A 17,332-nucleotide genomic window follows, 5' to 3' on the forward strand; every position below is an offset into this window, starting at 1 on the left:
CTCTTTTCGGTGCAAATTAACAAGGTGGCTGGCAGTGAAATGATAACCAAAGAGAATTTTTATTTATCACACCGGTCCAAATGGAACAAAAATATCACCACAATTCTGCATGAACAGGAATGCGGGTTGTTTTTCTTTATGAACTGACCACAATGAAATTCGGAAATCTTGACTCCGTAAAAGCAGGGCTTACTCTATGTACAAAAAGCCTCACACAATATATGCAATGTACATAGTGGAAAGTCATGGTGAGATCGTCATACAATATGTATTAATATAGAATACCAATTTGCAAGTATGCTTCTCCTTATGTTACAATCAACAGTGATCATACAGATGCAGGTGGTTGCTGGGTAGATCATTTCACATTGTGGAACAATTTGTGGGCTACCTGCATAGAAAAGGTGAAGAAGAGACATTAGGACACACAGAATGATTTCGGTATGTTCTCTGCGTGTGTCACACGTACACAGTGATCACGTGCATGAAGGAAGTCAAAGAGCTCTTCTGTGCACTCTTCTGTGGTTTGGGATTTGGAGTTGACCCGGGTCTCGCAGAGCTCCAGACGCTCCTTATAGTGTACGCAGTGTTCTGTTTCTGCACACTTAGCACGGATTGTTTCTAAGGGGTCCTAGAGGGGACAAAAACAGTGTATGAATACAATTCAATACAATGGTAACTTGTAAGTATCATGATTTCCCATTCGATTGATTGGATAAAAAAATTATTTGATTTATTGTGTAAATTCGTGATGACGCAGATCTGAACTGGTCTCGCAAAGGCAACAGCAGAAGTCACACTGATCTGCAGGTATGTAATTTGTTTTGATTTCATGCATTGTGTGGTTTTTTTTTTCTTTGAACAAGGTGATGTTCATGCACGGCTCATTTTGTGCACCAGTAATAAACATCGATGTCTTGAATTTGGAAAAACCCAAAAATTCACTAAAGAGGCGTTCGGTGAATGCGCATATGATACTGGTGGGGTTCGGTACCTCCAACAAGGTTAAGAAACACTGAGTTAAACAATGGCGTAAATGATTCATTGAGTAATTGTGTACTAATTTGATCATCGATTGATTGTTGATTGATCAATTAAATTTTGACACCGCAGCATTTTTCCATTCCTAAAAATGTGCAACTATATAATCACATGCGACATGATTCTAGAAAATGACTTTTCAGGGTCTCATGGTGATTTTTAGAAAATACCCTAAAATGTTTGTGTGCGCTTACTGGTAAATAATAGGAAAAAAATCCTAAAATGGTGAGTAGTAATCACGAAAGAAGCTCGTGTGTAGAGAAGAGTCCCATCGTGATACATAAACAAAAATATAGTATGAATGAAACAGAACATACCACCAAGTCTTCCTCCTCTTCTTCCTCCTCTTCTTCCTCTTCAGGGGCATCTTCCTCCTTGGAATTAAAAGTGTTTAAGAAATGCATTAGAATATTTGTAAAATACATTTAAAGCAGGAGCAAACAAATTACATTAAATTGTTAAAAATAAAAGGGGCGATTTGGGTAGCTGGCAGTCCCCCGAAAATAGTCTACAATAAAATAAACAATATGCACATTTAGATTATCGTCTGTTTCATCTATTTACGTTTGTGCTGAGAGAACAATTAATCCTAACACCACCCTTGTGAATGAACGTGTAATGTAGGTTGAGTCATAACCCCATATTTGGAGCAACTCTACAGGCATAAATTCTAATTTATTTCTTTACCTCGTCTTCGGGGTCACCATTAGTGAGCATTTTTCTTTCGACCACCATGACTACTGCCCTGAAATTGTCCACAAACGTGCCAGAGAAAACTCTAGACCTTGAGCGCCTGCTTAAGCAGCTACTGTCACTCGAGGACAGAAGGGTCGGTCACTCACAGGAAATGTCGAAAGGGCTCACCGGAAAAACTCCGTTATTGGTCAGTATACATTGACTGATGTTGCTTTCCTCCAATTGAATACCGAATATGTATTTAAAGTCCCACCTACTGTTGCGTGATGTCATCCGGAACGTTACATATCATAGTAGGGTAATGCCGGAAAGAAAAAATTAACGTACCTAAAAAAATGGCGCTGCCCTTGGACGCTAGAATTTTAATGCGAAAAATGAGAGATTTAAGATCTTTAACGTTCAGAAGACATCGAGTAAAAGCAAAATGGGTATGTGTGGAACACGATTAATATTATATGGAATTTAACGAGTAAGTGATGTTTGCACCTATGAGGTATTTTTTCAATAATTAAGAAATGTTGGGTAACGCGTTTACAAGTCGCGTTCAACAAATAGGACTGTAAAATTAACATTTTGTGGCAAGGTCAGTCTGTCCTGAACATTTACTCATTGGACACTAACTTCGTTTACATGCTCAATCAAATATTCTGAATGTATAGCAAAAAAAAAAAAATCCAGTGAAATTAATTCAAATCTCTTAAACAGTTTAGTGTTCATAAAAGTCTAGAGTAAAATTTGCTCAACTGCCATAAAGGTTTTGAGGTTTGAGACCTCATTCCACTTTTCACTTTTTAGTACAATGAGTTTATTCTAGAAGATGGATTGCTACATTTATCATTGTCTGTATAAGTATTCCTGAAAATGTATTTTATTTTTTTTAACCCCACTTAATTTTTTTATTTTTATTTTTTACAGGCTGCTTCTCGCCCCAAGTTCCCACCTACCAAGTTGGCCCTGCGTCATTTTGATGTCACCTACAGCAGTCAGCTGGGACAGCTTTGGCCATCGGTGCGAGCTGCCTTGCTCTCGGAGAGGAAATATGGAGCCCTTCTTAATAATTTCTGCCAAAACGATTTTGTGGACGAACTTGCATCACATGGATGCAGAGACTTTGTCACAGACACAGACAGAAATGGTTGGTGGGTTTGAGATGTATTGAAAGTTTCGAGTGTCATTGTATTTGTATAAAACCTTTATGTTTTTATACTGTATTTTTTTTTTTTTTTTCAAGCATATTTTCTTATGTCCAGTTGATTGTCTGCTTTGTCGTTTATGCAGAACATGCATGGACGGAGGAACACCCAAAAGTGGAACTCAGTGAGAAGTCTGATTCCACATGTCCGGAGAAACGTGATATTTTTGATCAGCAACAGTTATCGCAGCCACGCCTCAGCCCTAACATCAAGTGTTTAGTCTTTCCAAGAGGAGATATCACGCGTTTCAAACCAGCGAGGTGCGATTTTTGAATTAAGATCCATCAAAGTTAGTGAACGTCACTCAAACACGCATGCGTTTTACGTTGTGTCAATTCTGCTTTGTCCTCTTAAGACCAGACACGTCTGGCTTATTGGGCTACTACTTGATGGACGCAGCATCAGTGTTGCCTTGCCTTGCACTAGATGTTCACGAGGGACACAACTTGCTGGACCTCTGTGCTGCCCCTGGAGGCAAGGCTCTCGCTTTGCTCCAGACACATGCCATTGGTAATAAAATTTCATTTTTCAATTTCCATGCAATAATGCTATTATATTAACCATGTGTTGTTTTTATGTACCTGAAGGTTTTTTGTGTTTGAATGATTCCTCTGTGTCCCGGACATCCCGACTGAAGAAAGTTTTCCACAGCTACGTTCCTAAACAACTTATGACCCACGAGAAGCTGCGCATCAGTTCCTTCGACGGCACCAAGTGGGGAGAAATGGAACCGAATACTTTTGATAGAGTAAGGCTTTTTATGTTTGTATTTTCGTTTCATGAGAGTAATGCCTCTAATTTGCCGTGTGTGGTTTAGGTCCTTGTTGATGTTCCTTGTACCACAGACCGACATTCACTCATGGAGGATGATAACAATATTTTTAGTAAGGTCAGAACGGGCGAGAGGCGACGCTTGCCGCAGCTACAGCTGGAACTACTACTGTAAGCAAAACACACACTTGTCGTATGTAAGATCACTTTCAACCCGTGGATTACAATGAGAATATGAGTGCTGGCCACTACAAGTTAAATCGGTAAACTAAAGACAAACCTGGCATCTTGCAGGGCGGGAGTAGTGGCAGCGTGTCCTGGTGGCGAGATCGTTTACTCCACCTGCACGCTTTCTCACATCCAGAATGTTGGCGTGGTTGAACAAGCCATCGACTTAGCACGTGAGAACCACGGCATCCAGCTTCAGGTCAGTTTGAACCAACACTCACAGCTCAGAAGATAGTCTAGTTGAACTATTAGGACATATTAATTTGACTGCTGTTTCTCCTCTCCAAAACTGAACCTGCGTCTAGGTTGTCGACCTGCGGCCACTCAGACGCATGTTCAGGACGACCTTTCATTTCGCTTCTGACCTCCATCTGGGTGAGCTGGTCATCCCACACTTAGCTGCTAACTTTGGACCCATTTATATGTGCAAACTAAAGAGGCTCACCTAGATTGGGATTATGTGGCTGGACATTCAGTTACTTACAACGTACGAATAATGTTGTGATTTTTTTTTGTAATATGAATGTGCGTTTAACACGTCAGTAAAATCCTTGTAAGAATGACTCAAGTATTGAGCGTCTTTCTGGGAATAATTTGAGAATAATTTGGGGTGTCTAATGCAAGGAATGGTATCTTTATACAGTACAATAACAATATTCACAAAGTACAATACAGAGAACTTTATTTGCCACTGGAATAGAAGTTTGATTTCGGTTTACCAGAGCAATAGCAATATTACTGTGACCTCTACTTCTATTGCTCTAATAGAAGTAGAGGTCACAGTAATAAGATGGTTTTGCACGAGTATCAATAGTGGTACGCCGGCTCCCTCTAGTGGTATGCAAAGAATTACTAAACAAATCAAAATTTCTTTTAAAACATGCAAAACAGTTTGTACATCTTGTTTAACTTCTAGTACAGTACGTATTTTACTTTGCATTTTTTAGGTACGCTTCTGTTATCTTTAACTTAAGTACAATATATATTTTTACAAGCTAGCTTTTTTTATTTCACCGTGGTAGCATTTATGCAACACGTTTTTAATTGAGTCATTGAAGTAGGTATTTTAATTTCCTATATATGTATTCGTTTTCCCCCCCAGTCTTACAAATTGTCAAAAGGATCTTGTCTAGAACGTTATATTATTTGCCCACTAGAGGCCGCTGATGGTCCGTCACTAAAGTTTACACTGTATGAAGTCAGTAAAGCCAGCATTTTGTCCTTTTCTGTCAAGATATTGGATGAGAAATCACCTACCCACATTCCTTTACAAATAAAACACCGTCTTTTTGTTCTCCAGTGGACAAATCCATCAGGTTGGATGTGTGCCTAATAATGTGGCAGGAGTTCGTAATGAGCGTCTCTATCCGAGCAGTTTACATTATAGCGCCGCTTCGACTCTATTCTACATTGACATCATTCAGAGGTGAAACGCTCTCTAATGTGAGCGCCGAAGAGGTGTCTCTCATTTTTCCCCATCACACCACAGATGACCCTTTATGTTCTCCTGGCCAGGCAATGTAGCATGAAAAAGGTGTGTGTATGTCTAATGAGTGGGCTATGCCGGAGTGTGTGTGTGTCATCCAGCGGCTGCTATCATTAAGGTGCTCCAAGCACTGAGCTGACTCCCATCCACATCGCACAGCCAGGCTGCTCCCAGATGAACATTAAAGTGGTGGAGCTAAAATGGGATGTCTCTTTTTTTTTTTTTTTTTTTGCCCCCTCTGCTTTTTTTTTTTTTTTTTTTTTATTCCACAGATGAGTGCAGATAATTATCTGAGCGATTGTGAGTGATTACTGTCTTACTGCGGTACAAGGGGGATGGACCGGAGAATGCAGAGGGAATTAATGACACATAAAAACTATTTTTGTATTGACTGCTTTCATCTCCGGGGCCTGTTCACATCTCTTGTGATTACCTAAACGTATTGTAAATATGTATTTCCTATGGGCCCTTCCATAAATTTACATGATTTAACACTCAGGAGACGACTAGACGGTTAGAGATCACTTAGTACTCGATTCTGCCTGTCTCGGCTTTATTGAATTGGCCAATGAGGCGCTGTGCACTTGAGTCTCTGCGTATAAGCCTGCCATAGACAGACATATGCTATGTATTAAAAAGACAAATTGAATGGGTTTAGCCTTGTTTCGGTGAGGTCTGCGGGCACAATTTAAATGATGCCTTATTGTCAATAAAGATGTAAAACGCTCTTATGTAGCGTGCCTGGCAAAAGTGCCACATGTAGTACAACTGAGCTCTTCCACAAAATTCTAATTTGTCTCATCGGTTTGTGAGTAATAATTTGTTGGGCTTACAATATTATAGTCTTGTTAAATTTGCAAAGTTCTTAATGATATTTCTGTTATTTTCAATAGGGGGGGAATATTGACCACCCCCCCAAAAAAAAAGTGACTGCAAGTATATCTTTTATGAACCAAGTTCAAGTCCTGCAAATGTATGTAGTTGTACCACATGTCATTTTCCATCCATCCGTTTTACTAAATAAATAATAAGTTCTCCTGTTGTAGCGACAAACTTTATCCGAGTCCTTTTTGGAGGCCCACATTAGAAATGCAACCGTAAATTTAGGCTGAAGCCAGATTAGAGAGCGACAGAATGGAGGTTTTCTTCTCACTAAGAAGATTACCCGGGAGGGGCGAGATGGCAGTCAGGGTCTTTAAGGGGGGGGGGGACAAGAAGAAAATAGAAGATGAGCTGGAACTAATGGAGGGTCGGCCGGGATGCAGTTCAGCCACCTGTTGTTCTTTATCGATTAGCCTTAACTACTCTGCATCATTACTTGCAAAGATTCAAGGTAGTTTTGCGTTCCGTTGAGTGTTGTTTACTCGTGTGCACGTTTAAGCCTTGCAGCTGCGATCCGAATCGTTCTCCCCTTTTTAAGTTCCTGCGGGCGGTTTCCAGGAGAGCTTTGATGTGTATCTGGCCAATGCAGACTATTAGAGGGATTTCCCGAGGCCCTGACAGCTCAGATAATATGCTGCGAAATGGCCACGCCAGTGGGCTAAAAGAATGCTAGAAACAGGATTAGGATCATTTTCTGGCAGACCTTGTCACCTTCTCAATTGGCCGAGGTTTCTTGCGCTGGCACTTTCCTTTCTCGCCATGGTTAAAACCTTTAAGAGAACCATGGAGAAGGGGCAGAGAGAGAGGCAGTGAGTGAATGGTACACTGTGATTTTTGTATGGGGAGTTGTGCTCACGGGGGTTGTGTGAGTAGCACTAGTCCTGGGGGGCTTGTACACAAAGTTTATAGTGTTACTTTATGGGATATGTGATGCATTGGATTGGAAATGGTGTCTAAAATTATTTTAACCGGTTCAGTTGATGAAAATTAAGCAAGTCATCTTGAGTCTCCACTGAATTTCCAACAACTTGATTGGAAAAGCCTGTAAAGTGAAAATAAATGTCTTGTAAATTTGACGTACCACAATAAGGAACAAGGCCTTTAAAAACTTTATTCTTTTAAAAAAAATCACTATTTTAAAATTAGGCAAACTATGAAAAAATCAAACTGCTGAGAAATCTCACTTTTTTTAAATTTCTATTAATGTTATGTTGAGCCGCAAAATTGTATCCATAATCCACTCAAAGTATCCAGTGGCTGAAATTTTAAAATACTGTTTCACTTTTTTCAGTGAAACCCGTTAGCAAAACACATCAATAAAATCTTGCCAAGTTTCTCAGTTTTATATTATAAATATTTTGCAAGTGTACCTAATGTAGTGGCCAGTGAGCCTCAGTGTTTTGTATGCGGCTTTAGTGGTGGAAATACAGAGATGGAAGCAGCCTGATCCTGCATCAAGGCCACTTGACCCTGCGGCAGTACAATCTAGCAATCCCTGTTCAGCCCGCGGGCGTATGTGTGTGTGTGTGTGTGTGTGTGTGTGTGTGTGTGTGTGTGTGTGTGTGTGTGTGTGTGTGTGTGTGTGTGTGTGTGTGTGTGTGTGTGTGTGTGTGTGTGCGTGCGTGTATTTGTGAGGACATGAGAGAACATTTGGGACTCGAGTATTGTGTTATGCTAACTGGTCTCGGGCCTCGTGGGAGAAAATCACGGCGTGTACCTGTACAGGCCGTGGATAACAAGGACATTCGCTATGTGATTGTATCAGCCATGCAATCAAGATGCCCTTGAATGAAAACACACTTTTTTTATTCTTTTGTATGTGATGTAATGAAACAACAAGGTCGGGGTGATGTGTTGCACTCCCATTAATGCTGCTAATCTGGTCAGATCATTAGCTTATCTTATTTTTTTTGTCCCCCTGTTTAATTCATGAGCATATTAAAAATTGCTTCAAGCATTATTATTTACACAACAGAAGGAACAATGTTGTTTTCCGCTAGAAGGCCAAGAGGGCATTTTGTGAATGTCCCCCTTTGTGGTCATGTGTTGAAGAGTGTGTGTGTGTGTGTGGTTAGCAGCAGCAGGGTGAGTGAGGGTGTGTGTTTTGACAAACCATGCTGTTAAAGATATAATAGCAGCATAATCACCGCCCCAGGCCGTCATTCTTCAGGATAATGGCCTGCTTATTCATTGGGGATGGCTTATGGCTCCTTGGTTTTTTTTTTTAACCAATTTTTATTTCCCCACATATTTCTGTCTCTCTTTTTTTTTATTATCTGATGTTTCTGCACTCATCGGAATATTTTGTATAATTTGTATATAATTTTTTAAAATTTAGTCTTTACATTTCTGGGATGACTAATTTTCTCTCGTGAATTATTGTTCCGTTTCATGCTACAAATTAGGACAAACAACTTTATTAAGTTGTTTTAATTAAAGTCTTAAATTTGTAACTTCATCTATAAAAATCAAATCCATTTCGACTAACACTGAGAACATATTAGTTTATATGGATGTATCATATAATACAGCATCTTTAAATTAAATTTTAATTACCTAAATGAATATATGATGACAGTTTGTTTTTGAAAATTGGATAAAAATAAAATAAATAAAATCCCAAAATGCTGTTAACAATGAAACAAACGCACCCAGCAGAAAAAGTTTCCAATATAAACATCTTCAAGCTGTTTTTTTATTTGTAGATATTTTTCAACAACACTAAGTCTACACTGTTTGGGAAGAGGAAAGGAATCAGCTGTCCTCCAAATCTTACATTATAATCTATCTAGCACACACCACTGGACCAAGTTGTGGACAAAGACGGAGGATCCATCGGGGAGGGATGGCATCAGCAAATACAATCTTACAGCTAAAATGACTTAAAGGACTTCCATTATCAGTTATACAACATAGTACAATACTTTACAATTATTAAGATAGATTTTATATTTCACATATTAAAATAGTGTGAGTGTGTGTGTGTTTCCGATTACCATTATCAGCCGATGCCAGAAGTGCTAAGTCAGTGGGACTTTCATTGAAAAGCAGCAAGTTTCCCCAAGAGACTCTTACTAATTTATGATATGTCCTATTTTTGGAAGATGGATCAATTCTTTGTCAAGTGATGCGCCATCATTTGACAGTTTAAGTGTAACAACCTTTCTTAAATGGTATGCATGCTCATTATTACATTTGCCCTGGCCCTCCTCCCCCTCGGGCTAAATGTAATTAAAATGCTTTGAGAATTTCGTCACTGAAATCATGTTGGCATTATGTACAAAGCGCTGCATCGCCGACTATTAACTGGTAAATGAGTCACTCGCAATAATACGGCTGAGGACAACGTGCCTTGCTTTTGCTGTCATGTCGAACATGTTGTGTATATTCCAAAGGTTTGGTAGAAGTTTTTTTTTTAAATTATTATTCAGCGTTTCACAATATATTTATGGAGCCCAAGTCATGAGACAAAGTGGTGGAGGGATTAAAAGTAATTTTAGTGAGTCCAAAATCCTCATTTGTGTTGGATGGATTCGTTGTAACCAGACTAAAAAAAAAAATTGCTCGATAATTTCTCGACAAGATTTCCCGCAACTATTTTGTGACCACAAATTAATATTTGGTGTGTTTGTTGTACGTATATCATGGCCGCAAAATTGTGCACCTATTTCACAACCACAAATGACTATTTTGTGTGCACATATTTCATGGCCACAAATACCGTAAATACGTTGTGATCGCCATTTCGTATTTCCACAAATGAACTTTTCTGTAAACTTCATATCGTGGTAACCATTTCAAACAAAAGATGCTGTTTTACCTTGCGGTCACTGTGCTCCCTCCACCCCTCAAAAAGTGCCTCATATATTCACATTATTCTTGTAAACCTCAGCAGTTATTGTTGAACTTGTTTCAAACTTCAAATATGAGCGTCCTTGAGTAGAAACATGCACTTTGTGTGTTTACTTTTCAAATTTTTTTTTTCAAGGTTGTCACTGATTTCTCTTGAGTTTAAAACAGCAGCAGATACTTTGTCACTAAGCTTCGCACGCACGTCGTCCCCGCTTAAAAACTTAGTAGCTGGAACTCTCAGTTGGACAAGGTGTCTAGTCCCAAAGAGGCAGCGTGCTGTTTGGCCCTCAGCCGCAGGTTCTCGATGCTGGTGGTCTTGCTGTTGTGGCTGCTCAGTCCACTTGCGGCCGCCGACGCCTGCAGCAGCGGGCTGCCCCAAACCTGCTGGGCATGATGAGACAGCGACTGGTAGTAAGACTGGCAGGGCAGAGTGCCCAGCGGCGCCGGTGGCATGTTGACGTTCATCCCCAGGTAGGGGAGTGAAGAGGGGGCAGCCAAGTCAAAAGCAGGGTAGTGCACCAGGTTGTTGGTGGCGGCCATGTGCTGGCGGAATTGCTCCTGCAGGCGAAACAGGCTCAGGGGGGAGGAGGAGTACGAGTGGTTCTGGGAGAGGGGACCGCCTCCGCCGGCCAGGCCGCTGCTGGATGACGAAGGAGTCACGGACGGAGAGACGAGAGGTGAGTCTGTACACAGAGAAGACATTTTTAGAAATCAGCCTAAAAAAGTTTTTTAAGGACAAAAAAAGCCTTTCATCTTCTCACCTGCTTTCGGGCTGAGTCTCCTGCAGGGCGAAGAAACGTCCCCAGGTGTCACGGCTCTCTCGCTGTGCTGACATTTACTCTCATCCTCCTTATCTGTTGCGTTGTCCTCCGTCGCAGACTCGCTGCCAGACTGCTCGGCCGACGTCACGTTCAGTTCCATGTCCGGTGGGGCCGGACGCACCGCCGGACTGTCTGTCTCCAACGAAGCTGAGGTGGACGGAGGTAAGTGTGGGTCAGGAAGGACAGTCGTGGAAGGTGCAGGAGCGTCCTCCTTTTCAGCTGCTCCATCCCCACTTGTCTCCTTCTGTTTCTGCAGCTGCTCCTTCTGGAGGCTGCGTTGCTTCTTACGGAACTTGGCCCTGCGGTTCTTGAACCAAACCTGGGGAGGTGATAAAGCAGCCAATGGATTTAGGTGAGTGCAATCTGTTTTATTGCAGAGGTGTGCGAACCCAGTCTTCGAGAGGAGTACGAGAACATTTTCGAAATAAATTCACTCCGCCAGGCTAAAAAACAATTTAAACAAATAATAATAATTGGTTGAGTTGAACTCAAAATTTCAAGACAAAAATGTTTTAAGTTGGGCCATTAATATAAAAATACATTTTAAATTAGTTCCAACCTAAGATACCGTTTTATATTTTAAATCATTTCATAAACCTTTAGTCATAGTTGCACATATTTTATCATATGATCCACTGCACTTGTATGCATTTTTTCAACTCCAAATATCACCCGGTGTGTGCACCCACCTGCACACGGGCCTCGGGCAGGTTGGTGCACATGGCCAGCCGCTCCCGCATCACCACGTCGGGGTAGTGCGTCTTCTGGAAGGTCTTCTCCAGGGCTTCCAGTTGTTGAGCGGTGAAAGCCGTGCGGCTCCGGCGCTGTTTGCGGTGCTGAGAGCCGTAACGAGCTTCGAGGATGATGTCTTGAAATGCGCAGCCGTTGGAAGACAACACACGGCAAGTTTTATTTCACAGTCTGGCGACCCGCTTACTGTCTGTCTGTCTGTCTGCGTGAGGGCTTTGTAGAAGTGTGAGTGAGTGTGTGTACTCAATTACCAGCAAGTCTCTCCGCCAAAGTGAGCGCGTGCACGGACGGCCTGTAGTCGGGCGCGTGCTGCGCCTGTTGCGCCGCCTGCTGGTGGAGGTTGTACATGGCGCTTAGGGAGTTCATGGCGTGCAGCGAATAGCCGTTCACGCCGTAGTGCTGCATGCTGTGTGGAAAACGCAGAAAAACAGAGAGGATGAAGACTTTTTGCTATTTTTTTTTGACGCACTACTTGCTCCTCCGGTGTTAATGTGTGCCCCCGACAAAAGTGTTATCCATTAACATCCAATTATCGCCCTACTCATTCCATTAATTATACAAAAGGCTTTTAATTGGGGGCAATTACCGCTCGTTGCCATAATGAACCGGAACGGATGCTTTATTCATGAACGCATTCAGTGATCCCTCAGAAGCCAAATCCCCACGGAAAATGTTTGCTTTGACAGCTCAACAAAACGTTGATTAACCATCTGTAGGGAAATAACAAAAAAAGCGAGAGAATGTAAAGATTATTTTTTAAATTGGTGGTTATAAGGTTATACCCAAATTATCTGATGCTTGCATTATGCCAGGCACACTTATCACCAAAAATTACATTCTGTAGTTGGCATTAACCGGTCTTCAACATGCATGGTAGATGGACCGCTCGAGGACACGATTAGATATGTATTGGTATTATAGTATTAGATATGTATTAATATGGAGGAAGCAGGAGGGGGCTCTCTCCAAGGTCCAATACTTCAGTGACATTGGCTAATAAAAGTGCAATAGCTTGTCATAGGTTATTTTTTATTCTGTAAGAATGACATTTTTTTTCTGCCTCGATCATGTAGCCACCATTCTAGATGTAGTTCTGTCCGCTTATTGCTGGCAACTCGTAAATGAGATCTAGTAGGCTGCAAGACTTAAAAAAAAAAAAAATACAAAGGTAAAATAAAGAGATGACAATCCTTCATTTGACGTTAATGTTATTGTTATTATCTGTGTCGTGATGAACTGCACTGCATTGTAGTTCTAATTTTATGGTTAGGACTACGTATATTGTCTTATTTTATTATATCTTCTGTGCAGGCTTTGCTAAAGTTGTAGCCAGTAAGTGCATATGTAGAAAAAAAATATCTTCACTGTTTTTGTAATTTGGATTTGTTAGAATAATTATTTTATTTATTTTGGTATAATCATGAGTTCATATTTCACATGATTATAATATAATTGTGGTCTAAATAAGGCTTATTTACTCATATATTTTGTTGTGCATCATTTTGGGGAGTAATCTGAGCCCTATTATTATTATTATTATTTTATTATTATTATTATTGGTGTGGAGCTTCCGTGTACAAGTCCATTCAGCGGCTGTTTGGAGGCTGCAGCAACTGATGGATGTGATGAGGGCAGTGGGGAATCGTTTAATTCGCCGGGACAGAAGGTGCTTCGCTAAACATTTACTTTCCTCCCTCAAGTATTTGACTTGAATGCCCCCCGACTCCCAGACCCCCCACCCTCCTTTCCATCCCTCCCCCTTCTCCTCTCTGGCGGCCTCTTATCCCATCGCCCCCGGGCAACGTTTTGGCTGAGATGTATGGCTTCTCCGCGGGTAAAAATATGCATGTTGATCCCCATTTGGCTCGCCGTCTAATGGAAGTGCAAATAGGTTTCGACTGCAAGGCCCTCCATTTATCATCAACGCTGACACATGCGTGCGCGGCGGACGGCCTTTTTATACGTTGAGAACTCCGAGTGTACGTTTAAATGCAGCTGAGGTGACTGCATTGTCCTCCCGCAAACTGGATCACAGGAATTTCTGGTTTCATTTGTGGCAAATGGAACACAATGGTTGATCACGGAGGGCCGCGATTTAGCCGTGCAGGCTGCAGAGCGCTGCGGGCAGGCGGCTGGGGACCTCCTGCTGGCAGCGCTGCTCAATGCTTCGATTAGCAAAGCGTCATTATGGAAATTGGCATGTACAGTGCAAGTCTTTTCATGCTAGTAAATGAGGAAAAATGGTATTTGATAGCAGCCCTCAGGGGCCGGACAATCTGCTCTGCGCTCGGGACGGTCACATACAGGGCCAAGACCCGCTTTTTCTTTTATGCTTCATTTTGAACTTATTGTCAAGATAGCATTTAAAAACATCTCATTGTGTTTGCTAAAAGTCTGTAGATTTTTCAGGGAAATTGACAAAAGTTGAATCCACACAATTTCTTGTTTGTTGGTGTTCTTGTGTTCCAAAAAATCTAATTATTCATCATCAAAAAATATGTTTATTTTCTTGTATAACCAACCAAATGGTTTTCTATATGAAAAACAAAGTATCTAGGGATTTCTGAGCCTTATTAAACCAAAATACTTGGAAAGTCAACATCAGACCCAGAAAATTGTCGTAAGATAATAAAACAAATAAATCTTTATCTTAGAAATTTCTAAATCTTAAGATATCAAATATTCAGTATTATGAATTGCTTTTAATATATTACAATTAGTTATAGGTGTTGTGTTTAGGTTTTTGTTGTTCACATGCGTGCCTGCAGTCATATTTTAGGTAATATTAATTCCAGCGTTTGCTTTAAAAGTGTGCCTTAAAAAAGTTGAATTGGATTAGATTGGAATGAATTTTTGTGCTCAAAAGTTTACATAATTTGTCAAAATATTGTCTAAACATTTATCATGTAGTTTATGGGCAAAATATGAAAAGACTGGAGCATCTCATTTTCTTTTATGGTCTATTTGTATTAATTTGAACTCTAGTGAAAATAATTGTTTTGCCTAATCACAAGGCAAATTCTCCCTGGGTTCTGTAAACTTATAAGAGCGACTGTACTTAAATTGTCATCATTAAGTTTCTTTATTGACTGGCTGTAACCAATCATACGGTTCTACTGGGCTACAATGAGACGTTTTTCAAACAAAATGTACCTTAGGTCACGTGTGTAAATAAAACGGGTCCTACTGGAAACTGTTTATTTATAATGACACGTGGTCCCAAATATTTTATCTCGTAATAAATCAGAATCAATTGGAATTTAACGTGGCTTTTTTGGTGACCTTTTTGACATATTTTGAAATGACAGTATGACCACTTACAGGCGCGTGTATGTTTTTCTTGAAAAAAAACATATAAGCAGTAAAGTTACATGCATTAACGTAAACGAATATTGGAAGACAGAAGAAAAAAGTCGTGTCAAAGTTCAGCCAATCTGATTTTTTTCAAGTTGTTTAAAAAAAAAAAGAAAAAGTAAAAAGTATTTTCTTACCTTATAATGTCAGTAAGTTGACACACGGTAAATCTTGTATTTTCCCTCCAACGCCGTTAAAAGTAGCGCAGTCTTCTTGCGCGTCTTGTTTCCAAGTCCACAGTACGCGCGCGTTCGCGTGTCGGTGGGACTCGTCCAAGACTTGTCCTCGTCGGAGGGGGAGACTAACAAGGGCCTTTTATCAAGGAGCGTGTGGGCCGACTCCTGCTGGCTCGCTATTGGCTGTCTAGGACGTCATTCAAAAAGACAGCCAATTAAAAGTCCCCCTCGGACTTCTGTTTTCTAAATTGATCTACTTTGAGCAGATGATGTTGTTTTCGTGCAATATGAGCAAAAATAGTGAGCAATAATATTATTTACACCTTTTCTCATTTAATGTGTGAAAATAACAATTGTTTTAGTTTTTTAAAATATGTTTTTCGATTGTCAAATTCCTAGATGCGATCGGCTGCATGCTTTGTATAAAGAGGGAAGAAACCTTTGGTTTGTTTGCGTTTGGGCTTTTTTTTTTTTTTTTTTGTGGAAGAAGAGACTTTGTCAAAATGACTATATGCCAGGGTGCTGCCTCGATACTCTCCTCCCGGCCTGGAAGGATTTGGTATGGGATAGGGAAGACAAGACGCCACCCCAGCCTCCCAAAACCCCTGTCTTAAAATGACTGCGGGTAAGAGGATTACGGCAATAATGCCCTTCTCTTCTTGAAGGGTTTTTTTTTCTCCTTTTTTGGGGGAGAAAGAGAGAGAGAGAGAGAGAAGATTTCTTCTCCCGGAGCAAAACCGTTTAGGTGGGGAATTAAGGGCAGCGCAAAGTAGCCTTTTAATGCATAAGCTTGCATATTTGGTTGCACGGAGATCCTGTGGGAAAGGGTTTGTTTGGGGCAGTTTGATCTGTGACAGTGTCGGACACTAATTTCAACAGGTTGGACGAACAATTCAGTTACACAAGTTGAATTATTCACCATCATGTTTATTAGACAATCATTTAAAAAATAACGTGGCATTAATATTTAAAAGCTGCTATTTTCAGATTTCTTTAATCCTGAAAGTATTTTTAATTACTATTTTAATTATCTGAGTGGCAAAATAACAATTAAATGTACCCATGTAAAAACAGAAAATATTGGTTGATAACTAGAATAAATTTCTTTTTTTCAATTATCTTTAGTATCTGTCACCTTAGAGTTTAGCACCCCTGCATGAATTCTCTTCCCTCTCTCTCTCTCTCTCTCTCTCTCTCTCTCTCTCTCTCTCTCTCTCTCCCGCTCTCCCTCTCTCCCCGCGCGAGAGAAAGAGGATTAACTTGTGAACCAATGGAAATAAGAACTTAAACGGGAGGTAAATCTGGCCACTGTCTTTTTGTAAGGAGCGTCTCTAAAGCAATTAAAGCGAGAAAGCGTTTTCTTCTGAGCGCCTCTCCACCCAAAGCTCCTTATAAAGCGACGAGAGCTGTCCAGCGAGTCTGAGGGGCTTAAACGTCCCCAAAAACAGCTCCCCTTACCCCTGAAGCCTGTAGTGGTGCACTGCTCAACACAACGTTGCTAAACACTGACCCCTCCCAGCTGATAAAAACGCTTTTAAAAAATTAAGTCAAACCCCAGAATTTTCCCCAAACTCTCGGAGATGCTTCCAAAATTTTCACCTGCCTTTTCACTTGTGCAAAAAAAAAAAAAAAAAAAAAAGCTTTGAAGTGCTGTATAGTGAATGATGCTCCCTAATAGCTAATTATGAGTCTTAATGATGTTTCTGCAACTTCATGAATACATTAGGTGTGCAATCCTGCAAAACTCAGCCTCCGCGGCACCATTCAAGGGTATTTCAGCATCTGTTCATCCCACAGCAATTAATCATTTTGATGTGTAGTTTAAAATCGACTACTTGCAGGCGACCTTTTTCTTTCTTTCTTTTTTTTTTAATAACAAAGCAATTTGCCTTGAGCCGCCTCTCGAATGCATTTTTAGCACATTTTCACAAGCCACTCCTTTATGCTTGATTTATTTTCTAAACACTTACGAGGGAAATTGATTTAAAGAGGGCATGAGGTGTTATTGTCAGACGAATCCTGCTAATAGCTCCTTTATCGTGACAAGATCTCAGAATCTCTGGGAACAAATCCCTCATCTAT

General features: G+C 40.5%; 3 protein-coding genes and 1 long non-coding RNA gene across 4 annotated transcripts; 2 read left to right on the plus strand and 2 right to left on the minus strand.

The window, feature by feature from the left end:
* Nucleotides 1-35: 35 nt before the first annotated feature.
* Nucleotides 36-1,896, minus strand: LOC125984467 (cytochrome b-c1 complex subunit 6, mitochondrial). The gene is made up of 4 exons (XM_049746335.1): nucleotides 1,729-1,896; nucleotides 1,359-1,415; nucleotides 470-631; nucleotides 36-391 (listed from the first exon to the last, which is right to left on the minus strand). Exons 1-4 carry the CDS (start codon nucleotides 1,774-1,776, stop codon nucleotides 359-361), a joined length of 300 nt encoding a protein of 99 aa, XP_049602292.1. The 5' UTR covers nucleotides 1,777-1,896; the 3' UTR covers nucleotides 36-358.
* A 102-nt stretch (nucleotides 1,897-1,998) lies between these two features.
* On the plus strand, nucleotides 1,999-4,492 carry nsun4 (NOP2/Sun RNA methyltransferase 4). Its single transcript, XM_049746334.1, has 8 exons — nucleotides 1,999-2,165; nucleotides 2,653-2,872; nucleotides 3,016-3,190; nucleotides 3,286-3,440; nucleotides 3,518-3,678; nucleotides 3,748-3,872; nucleotides 3,996-4,128; nucleotides 4,235-4,492. The coding sequence occupies exons 1-8, from the start codon at nucleotides 2,073-2,075 to the stop codon at nucleotides 4,376-4,378; spliced, it is 1,206 nt and encodes a 401-aa protein (XP_049602291.1). The 5' UTR covers nucleotides 1,999-2,072; the 3' UTR covers nucleotides 4,379-4,492.
* Nucleotides 4,493-8,957: 4,465 nt separating this feature from the next.
* dmbx1a (diencephalon/mesencephalon homeobox 1a) lies at nucleotides 8,958-15,350 on the minus strand. The gene is made up of 5 exons (XM_049746339.2): nucleotides 15,212-15,350; nucleotides 11,972-12,126; nucleotides 11,660-11,838; nucleotides 10,911-11,289; nucleotides 8,958-10,832 (listed from the first exon to the last, which is right to left on the minus strand). Exons 2-5 carry the CDS (start codon nucleotides 12,123-12,125, stop codon nucleotides 10,387-10,389), a joined length of 1,158 nt encoding a protein of 385 aa, XP_049602296.1. The 5' UTR covers nucleotide 12,126; nucleotides 15,212-15,350; the 3' UTR covers nucleotides 8,958-10,386.
* Nucleotides 10,983-14,476, plus strand: LOC137839595 (uncharacterized). The gene is made up of 2 exons (XR_011085586.1): nucleotides 10,983-11,132; nucleotides 11,227-14,476. It is a non-coding gene; the product is annotated as an uncharacterized lncRNA (long non-coding RNA).
* Nucleotides 15,351-17,332: the final 1,982 nt, after the last annotated feature.

Source organism: Syngnathus scovelli, chromosome 17, assembly GCF_024217435.2.
Source record: "Syngnathus scovelli strain Florida chromosome 17, RoL_Ssco_1.2, whole genome shotgun sequence".
NCBI lineage: Eukaryota > Metazoa > Chordata > Actinopteri > Syngnathiformes > Syngnathidae > Syngnathus > Syngnathus scovelli.

Excerpts from the sequence above, each read along its gene's own strand:
- LOC125984467 (XM_049746335.1), bottom strand. The coding sequence starts at position 1,776 with ATGGTGGTCGAAAGAAAAATGCTCACTAATGGTGACCCCGAAGACGAG. Across the intron at positions 1,416-1,728 it reads ATGGTGACCCCGAAGACGAG|GAGGAAGATGCCCCTGAAGA; the intron begins GTAAAGAAATAA and ends TTTAATTCCAAG. Across the intron at positions 632-1,358 it reads AAGAGGAGGAAGACTTGGTG|GACCCCTTAGAAACAATCCG; the intron begins GTATGTTCTGTT and ends TGTCCCCTCTAG.
- dmbx1a (XM_049746339.2), bottom strand. The coding sequence starts at position 12,125 with ATGCAGCACTACGGCGTGAACGGCTATTCGCTGCACGCCATGAACTCC. Across the intron at positions 11,839-11,971 it reads TTTGGCGGAGAGACTTGCTG|ACATCATCCTCGAAGCTCGT; the intron begins GTAATTGAGTAC and ends GCGCATTTCAAG. Across the intron at positions 11,290-11,659 it reads TGCCCGAGGCCCGTGTGCAG|GTTTGGTTCAAGAACCGCAG; the intron begins GTGGGTGCACAC and ends TCACCTCCCCAG.
- nsun4 (XM_049746334.1), top strand. The coding sequence starts at position 2,073 with ATGGCGCTGCCCTTGGACGCTAGAATTTTAATGCGAAAAATGAGAGAT. Across the intron at positions 2,166-2,652 it reads ATCGAGTAAAAGCAAAATGG|GCTGCTTCTCGCCCCAAGTT; the intron begins GTATGTGTGGAA and ends TATTTTTTACAG. Across the intron at positions 3,191-3,285 it reads ACGCGTTTCAAACCAGCGAG|ACCAGACACGTCTGGCTTAT; the intron begins GTGCGATTTTTG and ends TGTCCTCTTAAG.